Source organism: Acipenser ruthenus, chromosome 10 (genome assembly GCF_902713425.1).
Source record: "Acipenser ruthenus chromosome 10, fAciRut3.2 maternal haplotype, whole genome shotgun sequence".
In the NCBI taxonomy this organism is placed as follows: domain Eukaryota; kingdom Metazoa; phylum Chordata; class Actinopteri; order Acipenseriformes; family Acipenseridae; genus Acipenser; species Acipenser ruthenus.
Genome location: NC_081198.1, coordinates 15,623 through 30,116, shown reverse-complemented (window position 1 = coordinate 30,116; position 14,494 = coordinate 15,623). Strand labels below are relative to the sequence as shown.

The window sequence follows — 14,494 nt, the reverse complement described above, 5'->3', positions numbered from 1 at the left end:
GTACGCGTTACATAATTACCAAAAAAAGAATATTTCTACAGTGCCGCTGTAAGGATGTGGATCACGATTCTGCACATAAATTACAGTCCCCTTTTATAACGATTATTTAAGAACGTGTACCAATTCATGTGGGAGGTACTTTGTATTGACTTGCGAGTCGCTGGACTGTAGATGTCATTGCCTATTAATGACATTTGAACAAGACTATCCGTTCTGGACGCAGCGCAAAGGAATATCCGCGAGAAAGTGTCCTGGGTGCCTTTGACTTCCAGAGCTCGGCAACTCTACGAAATCACCCCAGAACCAAACCCAACCCAATACCTAACCATTAAAAACCACCTGACGCCCTCAGGACACTCCAGTGAATATTCCTTTGTGTTGCTTTGCCGGCTGCAGGCGCGCCCCCGTCTTAGCTCCGCCTCTTTATGACATCATTGTCATATCCTTTTCAGTCTCCGTGCTGGTAACCCGGACGTTGTCACGACCTGTTTTTTTACTGACAATCCAAAGCATTGAAGAGGTTTGATGAAACATGAGATCAAAATAAGGGTGGCAGGTAAAGAGGGAGGAACACCGAGAGGTGCTGTATTCACCAGCGGCGGGGTCGAGAGATAATACCCAGACAGCGGCTGTGGACAGGACAAGTATCCGCGGAGAACTGAGGGAAGCAGACTGACCGCACACGGCTCCAGAGCGAAGGACAGCTTATCGAAGCGGGCTGCTTCATCGAGGTGACGGTCTCAACATCCATTCATTAATGTACGTAGCTTTTCCCAGTCACAGTGAAGCATGCAGTTGGATGCTAATAGAGAGAGCTGGGTTAGCCGCACTTACCTTATCACTGAATTCATAGTTTGATAAAGTTATAATTAAAACTTTTCACTAAGAAATTCGGGGCTAGCTGTTTCAATTTAAAAATGCTCTAATGGGTACCAGCGGTCTCCTAACTGTGTCGCTAATGCCACTCTGGAGACCGCGTGTTGGTACGGATTTATAGTGGCATGATCGCATTTAATACGTTCTTACATTTTCACATTGTTCTGCCATTAGTGTTTCTAAAACAAGCTGTTTTGTTAGACACTTCCGGTAGATAAACCGCTGAACTGGGGTTTGTGTAAATGTCCCTTTTCACTGAGATATGACACGTCGCTGCCCCGCCCCCTTACACGTCAGCGGCAGCGCATTTCGTTACTCGGTGCTGAGATTCCACCCAAAGGATTCCTGACCCTCGGCCGCAGACCCCACGGACCAGGGAAGCTAGCGAGCCAGTTGTCGAGTCTTGTAAGCACTGCGTGGCATTAATACACCCCTCTGTTGTGTTTTAAGGGTTGACAGGTATCCGTGTGCTGCCGAAATTCAGCCCGACGCCAGTTACTTGATGTGAAAGGTAAGAGAAATTAACACGATTTAGATTGCAATGATAGTGCCAGACCATATATAACGGAGTTGGGCAGTGTTGGAGGTGAGAGGCTGCAGCTTATCAATATATTATTCACTGACCTGGGGCTGTTTTCTGAATCCACAGATTAGCACAATGCTACAATACTATTCCATTCCACTAGAAATGTCATGTTTGCTTGTAAAAACAGGTTGAACAGCTGTATTTACAGGAGTTGTTTTTCAAAAGCAATGTTAAAAGGTGTGGTGCACTGCACACACAGATCATAAGAGTCACAAAAGTAGCAGGATTTCTCATTGCACTGCTCCTGACAGCACTCCTGTACTGTACTAGCAGGATTTCTCATTGCACTGCTCCTGACAGCACTGCTGTACTATCAGGATTTCTCACTGCACTGCTCCTGACAGCACTCCTGTATTAGCAGGATTTCTCATTGCACTGCTCCTGACAGCACTCCTGTACTGTACTATCAGGATTTCTCATTGCACTGCTCCTGACAGCACTGCTGTACTATCAGATTTCTCATTGCACTGCTCCTGACAGCACTGCTGTACTAGCAGGATTTCTCATTGCACTGCTCCTGACAGCACTGCTGTACTAGCAGGATTTCTCATTGCACTGCTCCTGACAGCACTCCTGTACTGTACTAGCAGGATTTCTCATTGCACTGCTCCTGACAGCACTCCTGTATTAACAGGATTTCTCATTGCACTGCTCCTGACAGCACTGCTGTACTAGCAGGATTTCTCATTGCACTGCTCCTGACAGCACTGCTGTACTAGCAGGATTTCTCATTGCACTGCTCCTGACAGCACTGCTGTACTATCAGGATTTCTCATTGCACTGCTCCTGACAGCACTGCTGTATTAGCAGGATTTCTCATTGCACTGCTCCTGACAGCACTCCTGTACTGTACTAGCAGGATTTCTCATTGCACTGCTCCTGACAGCACTGCTGTACTATCAGGCTTTCTCATTGCACTGCTCCTGACAGCACTGCTGTATTAGCAGGATTTCTCATTGCACTGCTCCTGACAGCACTGCTGTACTATCAGGATTTCTCATTGCACTGCTCCTGACAGCACACCTGTACTCCGAGCATCCCAGCACCCCTAGTTCTGGCAGGCTTTGAAATGGGAAGAGGGGTGTGTCAGAATGTGCGTCACAATCTCTCTTCTTGGTGAGGGTGTAAGAATTAGATAAGGACCTGGATCTTTTGTTTTCTATGGGCTTGCACCACTAATCGTGTGAATGTTAAAGATTAACCAGGATGAAGCCCTCACCCAGTGTTCGGTATATCCTACTGGAAGACTGTATTTTACACCAAGCAGTTATGGTCTTGCATTGTGACAGGGTGGGGTAGGTCCAGATTTTTAAACCTCTTCAGTCCAAATTGTCAGGTTAGGGTTAAATTTAGGAAAAACGTTTAAGTGCATGTAGCCCTGTGAGACGTAGAGCAGCTCTGATAGTTTTAAAGTGATCCATTGCATGGGAAAAACAAAAAAAAACAAACAAACTTCGTCAAAACCAACCACCAGAAATCAAAACATCCAACAAATTTGAGCCACTTCAAAATTTAGATGATCAAAACCAACATCAAGAGAACGAAAGCAACAACATCCAGGACCCTATAAACAGTGTTGGCCAGGCAGCAAAAAGAAGGGAGGTCATGATTGTTGGGGACTCCATATTTAGAAACACAGCAAGTTCAGTTTGCAGTCTGGACCCCCTTACTACAACAGTGTGCTGCCTTCCAGGAGCCTCTGTCATGCACATCACCGAGAACGTGGACAGGCTCCTAGAACGAACAGAAGACGACCCGGTAGTAGTCCACCACATCGGTACAAACAACATTGGAAGAGACAGACCAAGATCCTTGCAAAACAAATTCAGAGAGCTAGGAAGGAAATTAAAAAACAAGACCAAAACTGTGGTATTTTCTGGGATACTGCCGGCACCTTGCAAAGGACCATATGGACAGCTGGAAATACAAAATCAAAATGCATGGCTGAAATCGTGGTGCACACAGGAAGGCTTCATCTTTCTTGAACACTGGAGCACATTCTACAACAAGGACTATATATAGGCGGGATGGACTGCACTTAAACGAAAGGGAACCAATCTACTCAGAGAAAGGATCCTTGAGAAGGTTCAGAAGCATTTAAACTAGAAAGGAAGGGGGGAGAAAACAAAAAAACAGAATAGCATAACAGAGGCAGACGTGTTAAAGGGACTAGGAGCTCTTAAAATAAACAAATCCCCTGGGCCGGATGAGATCCTCCCAATAGTACTCAAAGAAATTTAAATTAATTATTTACAAACCGCTAACCAAGATCATGCAACAGTCTCTTGACACGGGTTGTACCGACAGACTGAAAAATTGCAAACGTAATACCTATCCACAAAAAGGGAGACAAAACCGAACCAGGTAACTACAGATCAATAAGCCTGACTTCTATTTTATGGAAACTATAATAAGATCCCAAATGGAAAATAACCTATATGGTTACAATACCCTGGGAAACAGTCAGCATGGATTTAGGAAAGGGAGATTGTGTCTAACTAACCTACTTGATTTTATTTTATTTTTTCTATAAATTTAGTCGTTGCCAATTATTTTTATTATTTTCTCCCAATTTAGAATGGCCAATTATTTTTTAAGCTCAGCTCACCGCTACCACCCCTGCGCTGACTTGGGAGAGCGAAGACGAACACACGCTGTCCTCCGAAGCGTGTGCCGTCAGCCGACCGCTTTTTTTCACACTGCGGACTCACCAGGCAGCCACTCAAAATGATGTAGACAGCATTCAGAACTGGGCAGACACATGGCAAATGACATTTAATAGAGAAAAGTGTAAGGAACTCCACGCAGGCAATACAAATGTGCATTATAAATATCACATAGATACTGAAATTGAAGAAGGAATCTATGAAAAAGACCTTGGAGTTTATGTTGACTCAGAAATGTCTTCATCTAGACAATGTGGGGAAGCTATAAAAAAGGCCAACAAGATGCTCGGATATATTGTGAAAAGTGTTGAATTTAAATCAAGGGAAGTAATGTTAAAACTTTACAATGCATTAGTAAGACCTCATCTAGACTATTGTGTTCAGTTCTGGTCACCTTGTTACAGAAAGGATATTGCTGCTGTAGAAAGAGTGCAAAGAAGAGCAACCAGAATTATCCCGGGTTTAAAAGGCATGTCGTATGCAGACAGGCTAAAAGAATTGAATCTATTCAGCCTTGAACAAAGAAGACTACGTGGTGATCTGATTCAAGCATTCAAAATTCTAAAAGGTATTGACAATGTCGACCCAGGGACTTTTTTGACCTGAAAAAAAAAAAACAAGGACCAGGGGTCACAAATGGAGATTAGATAAAGGGGCATTCAGAACAGAAAATAGGAGGCACTTTTTTACACAGAGAATTGTGAGGGTCTGGAACCAACTCCCCAGTAATGTTGTTGAAGCTGACACCCTGGGATCATTCAAGAAGCTGCTCGATGAGATTCTGGGATCAATAAGCTACTAACAACCAAACGAGCAAGATGGGCTCAATGGCTTCCTCTTGTTTGTAAACTTTCTTATGTTTTTATGTAGCCCTGTGTGACAGAGCAGCTCTGACAGTATTAAAGTGATCTGTTGCATGTAGCCCTGTGTGACAGAGCAGCTCTGACAGTATTAAAGTGAGCTATTGCATGTAGCCCTGTGAGACAGAGCAGCTCTGACAGTATTAAAGTGATCCGTTGCATGTAGCCCTGTGTGACAGAGCAGCTCTGACAGTATTAAAGTGATCCGTTGCATGTAGCCCTGTGAGACAGAGCAGCTCTGACAGTATTAAAGTGATCCGTTGCATGTAGCCCTGTGTGACAGAGCAGCTCTGACAGTATTAAAGTGATTGTTGCATGTAGCCCTGTGTGACAGAGCAGCTCTGACAGTATTAAAGTGATCTGTTGCATGTAGCCCTGTGTGACAGAGCAGCTCTGACAGTATTAAAGTGATCCGTTGCATGTAGCCCTGTGTGACAGAGCAGCTCTGACAGTATTAAAATGATCGTTGCATGTAGCCCTGTGTGACAGAGCAGCTCTGTGACAGTAGATTACTGTTCAGTAGGAATGTTATTTATTTTTAAACCTGGTTGATATGTTTAAGAGATGGTTTTCACTTCATACATTTCAGTGTTAAAATGCTTTTTGTGCAAGCACACAGTATTTAAAAGCTGCACTTTGTGCAAGGTCTTGTTGTACTGGCTTTTTTTGGTGACAGAGGGTTAATGTTTGGAGCCCAAGCCGTTGTCCTCACACATGCATTCTTGAGTTGAAGGGCTCTGCGTGCACGACTCACTACCCATGCATGAGAGCTGAGGCAGCCCAGCAGGGAGCATGTGTCTCTGATATGGGACAGCAATACCAAACCTTTTCAGACAAGGGAAAAGCAGAATGCATGTCCAACACTGTGAAGGTTAAATGATGGCACTGATTGTGAAAGTCTGCCCCTCCCTGTAGATAGGTGTGTAAGCTGCTCCTGTTGTTGCTTGCAGGGCAGCAGCAGCACAATGCCTGTGAACCTGAAGTTTCTGTCTCTGGGAGTCCTGGTCTTCCAGACCACCAGCCTGGTCCTGACCATGCGCTTCTCTCGCACGCTGAAGGAAGACGGGCCCCGGTACCTGGCTTCATCCGCCGTCGTCGCTGCGGAGCTCCTGAAGATCGGGGCCTGTGTTCTACTGGTCTTCAAGGACACTGGTAAGGTTCGACCTCGTCCCTTTTTTAGGGAGTGTTCTTCACCATGCATGCCTCTTTGGATGGAACTGCAGGGGCTTCAGATTCTACTCCTGAACACTTATCCAGTGTAACAAAAGATCATTGTCATGCAGTGTGCTTGTCTTGGATTCAGTAAGGGCTGCATGTGTGTTTGTAAGGATCGCGGTATTGCAGTGTGCTTGTTTGTAAGGATCGTGGTATTGCAGTGTGCTTGTATGTAAGGATCATGGTATTGCAGTGTGCTTGTATGTAAGGATCGCGGTATTGCAGTGTGCTTGTTTGTAAGGATCATGGTATTGCAGTGTGCTTGTTTGTAAGGATTGCGGTATTGCAGTGTGCTTGTTTGTAAGGATCGCGGTATTGCAGTGTGCTTGTTTGTAAGGATCGCGATATTGCTGTGTGCTTGTTTGTAAGGATCATGGTATTGCAGTGTGCTTGTTTGTAAGGATCGCGGTATTGCAGTGTGCTTGTTTGTAAGGATCATGGTATTGCAGTGTGCTTGTCTTGGATTCAGTAAGGGCTGCATGTGTGTTTGTAAGGATCGCGGTATTGCAGTGTGCTTGTTTGTAAGGATTGCGGTATTGCAGTGTGCTTGTATGTAAGGATCATGGTATTGCAGTGTGCTTGTTTGTAAGGATCATGGTATTGCAGTGTGCTTGTTTGTAAGGATCGCGGTATTGCAGTGTGCTTGTTTGTAAGGATCATGGTATTGCAGTGTGCTTGTTTGTAAGGATCGCGGTATTGCAGTGTGCTTGTTTGTAAGGATCGCGGTATTGCAGTGTGCTTGTTTGTAAGGATCGTGGTATTGCAGTGTGCTTGTATGTAAGGATCATGGTATTGCAGTGTGCTTGTTTGTAAGGATCGCGGTATTGCAGTGTGCTTGTTTGTAAGGATCATGGTATTGCAGTGTGCTTGTTTGTAAGGATTGCGGTATTGCAGTGTGCTTGTTTGTAAGGATCGCGGTATTGCAGTGTGCTTGTTTGTAAGGATCGCGGTATTGCTGTGTGCTTGTTTGTAAGGATCATGGTATTGCAGTGTGCTTGTATGTAAGGATCGCGGTATTGCAGTGTGCTTGTTTGTAAGGATCGCGGTATTGCAGTGTGCTTGTCTTGGATTCAGTAAGGGCTGCATGTGTGTTTGTAAGGATCGCGGTATTGCAGTGTGCTTGTTTGTAAGGATCGCGGTATTGCAGTGTGCTTGTATGTAAGGATCATGGTATCGCAGTGTGCTTGTATGTAAGGATCATGGTATTGCAGTGTGCTTGTATGTAAGGATCGCGGTATTGCAGTGTGCTTGTTTGTAAGGATCATGGTATTGCAGTGTGCTTGTTTGTAAGGATCGCGGTATTGCAGTGTGCTTGTATGTAAGGATCATGGTATTGCAGTGTGCTTGTTTGTAAGGATCGCGGTATTGCAGTGTGCTTGTATGTAAGGATCGCGGTATTGCAGTGTGCTTGTTTGTAAGGATCATGGTATTGCAGTGTGCTTGTTTGTAAGGATCGCGGTATTGCAGTGTGCTTGTATGTAAGGATCATGGTATTGCAGTGTGCTTGTTTGTAAGGATCGCGGTATTGCAGTGTGCTTGTATGTAAGGATCGCGGTATTGCAGTGTGCTTGTATGTAAGGATCATGGTATTGCAGTGTGCTTGTTTGTAAGGATCATGGTATTGCAGTGTGCTTGTTTGTAAGGATTGCGGTATTGCAGTGTGCTTGTATGTAAGGATCATGGTATTGCAGTGTGCTTGTTTGTAAGGATCATGGTATTGCAGTGTGCTTGTTTGTAAGGATCGCGGTATTGCAGTGTGCTTGTCTTGGATTCAGTAAGGGCTGCATGTGTGTTTGTAAGGATCGCGGTATTGCAGTGTGCTTGTTTGTAAGGATCGCGGTATTGCAGTGTGCTTGTATGTAAGGATCATGGTATTGCAGTGTGCTTGTTTGTAAGGATCATGGTATTGCAGTGTGCTTGTTTGTAAGGATCGCGGTATTGCAGTGTGCTTGTTTGTAAGGATCATGGTATTGCAGTGTGCTTGTTTGTAAGGATCGCGGTATTGCAGTGTGCTTGTATGTAAGGATCATGGTATTGCAGTGTGCTTGTTTGTAAGGATCGCGGTATTGCAGTGTGCTTGTATGTAAGGATCGCGGTATTGCAGTGTGCTTGTATGTAAGGATCATGGTATTGCAGTGTGCTTGTATGTAAGGATCGCGGTATTGCAGTGTGCTTGTTTGTAAGGATCATGGTATTGCAGTGTGCTTGTTTGTAAGGATCGCGGTATTGCAGTGTGCTTGTTTGTAAGGATCATGGTATTGCAGTGTGCTTGTTTGTAAGGATCGTGGTATTGCAGTGTGCTTGTCTTGGATTCAGTAAGGACTGCATGTGTGTTTGTAAGGATCGTGGTATTGCAGTGTGCTTGTTTGTAAGGATCGCGGTATTGCAGTGTGCTTGTCTTGGATTCAGTAAGGACTGCATGTGTGTTTGCTGTTGTTTTCAGGCTGCAGTTTGACGGCGCTCAACAGAGTTTTACATGACGAGATTGTAAACAAGCCAATGGAAAGCCTGAAGCTGGCCGTCCCAGCAGGGATTTACACTCTACAGAACAATCTGCTTTATGTTGCCCTTTCCAATCTGGATGCAGCCACTTATCAGGTATCCGTCTCGTTCTGCTGGTTACATGGAAAAGTCAAGTAACCTGACTGAGCATCTACTTAATGTGTCTTTAATGCCGTTCCCACAGGTCACATACCAGCTGAAGATTCTCACCACAGCTCTATTCTCGGTGTCAATGCTTGGAAAAAGGTTAAATATTTATCAATGGCTCTCCCTGGTGATTTTAATGATTGGAGTAGCGTTTGTTCAGGTATGGATCTGTAGATTTGTAATTTTATTAGTATTATTATTTTTATATATAAATGTTTTGGAACAGGTGCAATGCTTGGTCTCCTCAAATGCTCACACTGCTGATAAAGCCTCTCTGTGTGTGTGTGTGTGCGTGCTCCCTCCCTGCTCACACTGCTGATAAAGCCTCTCTGTGTGTGCGTGTGTGTGTGTGTGTGTGTGCGTGTGCTCCCTCCCTGCTCACACTGCTGATAAAGCCTCTCTGTGTGTGCGTGTGTGTGTGTGTGCGTGTGCTCCCTCCCTGCTCACACTGCTGATAAAGCCTCTGTGTGTGTGTGTGTGTGTGCGCTCCCTCCCTGCTCACACTGCTGATAAAGCCTCTCTGTGTGTGTGTGTGTGTGTGTGTGTGTGTTTGTGTGCGCGCTCCCTCCCTGCTCATACTGCTGATAAAGCCTCTCTGTGTGTGTGTGTGTGTGTGTGTGTGTGTGCGTGCTCCCTCCCTGCTCATACTGCTGATAAAGCCTCTCTGTCTGTGTGTGTGTGTGTGTGTGTGTGTGTGCGTGCTCCCTCCCTGCTCATACTGCTGATAAAGCCTCTCTGTGTGTGTGCGTGTACGCTCCCTCCCTGCTCATACTGCTGATAAAGCCTCTCTGTGTGTGTGTGTGTGCGCTCCCTCCCTGCTCATACTGCTGATAAAGCCTCTCTGTGTGTGTGTGTGTGTGTGTGTGTGTGTGTGCGTGCTCCCTCCCTGCTCATACTGCTGATAAAGCCTCTCTGTGTGTGTGCGTGTACGCTCCCTCCCTGCTCATACTGCTGATAAAGCCTCTCTGTGTGTGTGTGTGTGCGTGTGTGCGTGCTCCCTCCCTGCTCATACTGCTGATAAAGCCTCTCTGTGTGTGTGTGTGTGTGTGTGCGTGCTCCCTCCCTGCTCATACTGCTGATAAAGCCTCTGTGTGTGTGTGTATGTGCGTGCTCCCTCCCTGCTCATACTGCTGATAAAGCCTCTCTGTGTGTGTTTGTGTGTGTGCATGCTCCCTCCCTGCTCACACTGCTGATAAAGCCTCTCTGTGTGTGTTTGTGTGTGCGTGCTCCCTCCCTGCTCATACTGCTGATAAAGCCTCTCTGTGTGTGTGTGTGTGTGCGTGCTCCCTCCCTGCTCATACTGCTGGTAAAGCCTCTCTGTGTGTGTGTGTGTGCGTGCTCCCTCCCTGCTCACACTGCTGATAAAGCCTCTCTGTGTGTGTGTGTGCGCGCTCCCTCCCTGCTCACACTGCTGATAAAGCCTCTCTGTGTGGATTGTGTGCATGCGTGCGTGCGTGCGTGGTGTGTGTGTGCGCTCCCTCCCTCCCTGATCACACTGCTGATAAAGCCTCTCTGCGTGGATTGTGTGTTCAGTGGCCCTCAGACTCTGTGGACTCGGCTCAGAAGGACCTGTCCACAGGCTCACAGTTTGTAGGACTCGCGGCCGTGCTGACAGCCTGCTTCTCCAGTGGATTTGCTGGGGTTTATTTTGAGAAAATCTTGAAGGAAACGAAGCAGTCTGTGTGGATTAGAAACATTCAGCTTGGTAAGCTTCTTCTCTGCATTGTAAAATGACACAGCGCTACTGAAGCTATGCACATGTACTTTTGTTTATGTGTTCTGTAGATATGTTTGTCACAGAGCACTTGGGACATGCTGCTGATGTTAAACACTGTGACCCCGGGACTGAGCCACGGGGGACTCCAGAATTACAGAAACGCTGGGGATTACTTTCAACTGCACTTCAGATTAGGCTGAGACTCCCCTGTTTTCTATAACCTATTGGAGATGGTTTTCAGTTGAAGCTTTTGTGGATATTTCTTTTGCCAACCTAACATTTACATTGCACACAGTGACTGTTGTGTTGTGTGTATTTAGCAGTAGGGACAGGGGCGTCTTTGTGCAAAAATATGTCTGCTAATAGAAGGAACCCTTTGAGGTGTTTGAGGTGTTGCATTACAGAGATTTCTACAAATGATATTTCATATAGGGGGGGAAATGTATATGTATAATAATGTGAGTGCGTGTATGTATGTGTGTGTGTATATATATATATACACACACACACACACACACACACACACACACACACACACACACAGAGCGGGTCTGACCGCTGTGCAGATTGAGTCACTAAGCCCGTCTCTGTGCAGGTTTGTTCGGTGCCGTATTTGGGCTCATGGGCGTCTATGTGTATGATGGGGAGCGAGTGCAGGAGCACGGGATGTTCCAGGGATACAGCGCTCTCACCTGGGCCGTCGTGTCACTTCAGGTACTGTTCTCACTTGGATGATCCACAGCCTCATTCTACACACTTGTGAATGAACCTGCTGTCTCTTCATTTAACAAGGTGGTGCCACTTCCTCTCGCATGAATACGCTTAAAGAAACGCTTAAAGAAACCAAGCGTTTCCAACGTGTACCACAGAGCCAGTCTATTCAGCGTGTGCCACAGAGCCAGTCTATTCAGCGTGTGCCACAGAGCCAGTCTATTCAGCGTGTGCCACAGAGCCAGTCTATTCAGCGTGTGCCACAGAGCCAGTCTATTCAGCGTGTGCCACAGAGCCAGTCTATTCAGCGTGTGCCACAGAGCCAGTCTATTCAGCGTGTGCCACAGAGCCAGTCTATTCAGCGTGTGCCACAGAGCCAGTCTATTCAGCGTGTGCCACAGAGCTAGTCTATTCAGCGTGTGCCACAGAGCTAGTCTATTCAGCGTGTGCCACAGAGCTAGTCTATTCAGCGTGTGCCACAGAGCCAGTCTATTCAGCGTGTGCCACAGAGCCAGGTTATTCAACGTGTGCCACAGAGCCACCACAGAGCCAGTCTATTCAGCGTGTGCCACAGAGCCAGTATATTCTCAATAGGGTAGAGCACGCTGCTGTCCATTCATGTGTCTCCTGTTCTAATGGTTTGTTATATTTCCTTTTTCTAGGCTTTGGGAGGGTTAGTTATAGCAGCTGTCATTAAATATGCTGACAATATTTTGAAAGGATTTGCAACCTCCCTATCCATCATCCTTTCTACACTGATTTCATATTTCTGGTTACAGGATTTTGTGCCAACAAGGTGAGTTATTTCTAAAAGTCTTTTTTAATCTGCTTGTTAAAATATGAAGTCCCAGCAGATCTGAGCTGTGAATTGACAGCGACGGTCTGTGACGTCCATAACCAACCCAAACGTACTAAAAGCAGATCTTCTAAACCCTGCGTTCAGCCCATCACATAGCGTTACATATTGTAAACCCTGCGTCCAGCCCATCGCATAGCGTTACATATTGTAAACCCTGCGTCCAGCCCATCACATAGCGTTACATATTGTAAACCCTGCGTCCAGCCCATCACATAGCGTTACATATTGTAAACCCTGCGTCCAGCCCATCGCATAGCGTTACATATTGTAAACCCTGCGTCCAGCCCATCACATAGCGTTACATATTGTAAACCCTGCGTCCAGCCCATCACATATATAGCGTTACATATTGTAAACCCTGCGTCCAGCCCATCGCATAGCGTTACATATTGTAAACCCTGCGTTCAGCCCATCGCATAGCGTTACATATTGTAAACCCTGCGTTCAGCCCATCACATAGCGTTACATATTGTAAACCCTGCGTTCAGCCCATCACATAGCGTTACATATTGTAAACCCTGCGTCCAGCCCATCACATATATAGCGTTACATATTGTAAACCCTGCGTTCAGCCCATCGCATAGCGTTACATATTGTAAACCCTGCGTCCAGCCCATCGCATAGCGTTACATATTGTAAACCCTGCGTCCAGCCCATCACATAGCGTTACATATTGTAAACCCTGCGTCCAGCCCATCGCATAGCGTTACATATTGTAAACCCTGCGTCCAGCCCATCACATAGCGTTACATATTGTAAACCCTGCGTCCAGCCCATCGCATAGCGTTACATATTGTAAACCCTGCGTCCAGCCCATCACATAGCGTTACATATTGTAAACCCTGCGTCCAGCCCATCACATAGCGTTACATATTGTAAACCCTGCGTCCAGCCCATCGCATAGCGTTACATATTGTAAACCCTGCGTCCAGCCCATCACATGGATAGGGTTGTGACGTTGGGGTATCGCTTCACTCAGAAAAGGGACAAATGTGTCCTTGCAGATCTGCCACAAATTGTGTCATTTTTAAAAGCCACCCAGTCTTCCATGTTAGTATGTGAAGTGCAATTGAAATATTCTAGTTTAACATTGTGGTGTGTTTTTTTTCAGTGTGTTTTTCTTTGGAGCAGTGCTGGTAATAGCAGCTACATTTTTATATGGGTATGAAGTCAAACCTGCAGCTAATCCAAGCAAAGCATGAAGAACAGTGTGAGGGTCTGCAGGAGTGCAGCCGCATGGAAACTGGAAGCTACAACATGTACAGCAAGACTGCGTCGCAGAACCCTGTGGAGCCGTGTGCTCAGCACATCAGAGCAGCCCTCTGGGTGAAGAACAAGCACAGGGGATAATGACAAGAGGAACGCAGAGTCTTCAACAACCACAATATTATATAAAAAGAGGAAAACATTTTATAAATGCTCCTCGAAGCATACAGTAACAAACCTCCATTTTAGTCTTGTGGTTTTAAAATGATTCTGTGCTTTTAAAATGATTAAAGTGAAAATGGTATGGTGGAAAAAATGGGTGTTTGCTAAAATAGTGCTATTATAAAATGTGCACACATCACTGTCACTGTGCAGCTGTTATAAAATGTGCACACATCACTGTCACTGTGCAGCTATTATAAAATGTGCTCACATCACTGTCACTGTGCTGATATTATAAAATGTGCACACATCACTGTCACTGTGCTGGTATTATAAAATGTGCTCACATCACTGTCACTGTGCAGCTATTATAAAATGTGCTCACATCACTGTCACTGTGCTGATATTATAAAATGTGCTCACATCACTGTCACTGTGCAGCTATTATAAAATGTGCTCACATCACTGTCACTGCTGATATTATAAAATGTGCACACATCACTGTCAATGTGCAGATATTATAAAATGTGCACACATCACTGTCACTGTGCAGCTATTATAAAATGTGCACACATCACTGTCACTGTGCAGCTATTATAAAATGTGCACACGTCACTGTCACTGCTGATATTATAAAATGTGCACACATCACTGTCAATGTGCAGATATTATAAAATGTGCACACATCACTGTCACTGTGCAGATATTATAAAATGTGCTCACATCACTGTCACTGCTGATATTATAAAATGTGCACACATCACTGTCAATGTGCAGATATTATAAAATGTGCTCACATCACTGTCACTGTGCTGATATTATAAAATGTGCACACATCACTGTCACTGTGCAGCTATTCCTGGGTCCTGTCTAACCGGTACTGACCTTCCAGTTTTCACTTCCACAGTTTATTCTGAGAACAAACAGCATCTCCTGCATGTGATACGTTACTGAACAGCTTCTCCACCTGCTTAACACAGCTTGTTA

At 45.4% G+C, this 14,494-nt stretch overlaps 1 protein-coding gene across 4 annotated transcripts; it reads left to right on the top strand.

Moving 5' to 3' along the window:
• The first annotated feature begins 411 nt into the window (after positions 1-411).
• LOC117973197 (UDP-N-acetylglucosamine transporter) lies at positions 412-13,926 on the top strand. Of its 4 annotated transcripts, none has more exons than XM_059031370.1 (9): positions 412-731; positions 1,327-1,387; positions 5,944-6,140; positions 8,647-8,801; positions 8,890-9,012; positions 10,386-10,557; positions 11,165-11,283; positions 11,943-12,076; positions 13,251-13,926. In XM_059031370.1, exons 3-9 carry the CDS (start codon positions 5,954-5,956, stop codon positions 13,339-13,341), a joined length of 981 nt encoding a protein of 326 aa, XP_058887353.1. In that variant the 5' UTR covers positions 412-731; positions 1,327-1,387; positions 5,944-5,953; the 3' UTR covers positions 13,342-13,926. The 4 variants fall into 4 exon arrangements, with proteins under 4 accessions (XP_058887353.1, XP_058887352.1, XP_058887351.1 ...); XM_059031369.1 differs by having other exon boundaries at positions 412-759; XM_059031368.1 differs by having other exon boundaries at positions 413-731; positions 5,939-6,140; positions 13,251-13,919.
• The last annotated feature ends 568 nt before the right edge of the window (positions 13,927-14,494 follow it).

Bases quoted from the DNA above. Each gene is read 5' to 3' on its own strand.
- LOC117973197 (XM_059031370.1), top strand. From the start codon at position 5,954: ATGCCTGTGAACCTGAAGTTTCTGTCTCTGGGAGTCCTGGTCTTCCAG. The intron at 9,013-10,385 runs GTATGGATCTGT...TTGTGTGTTCAG, and splicing joins TTGGAGTAGCGTTTGTTCAG to TGGCCCTCAGACTCTGTGGA. The intron at 11,284-11,942 runs GTACTGTTCTCA...TCCTTTTTCTAG, and splicing joins GGGCCGTCGTGTCACTTCAG to GCTTTGGGAGGGTTAGTTAT.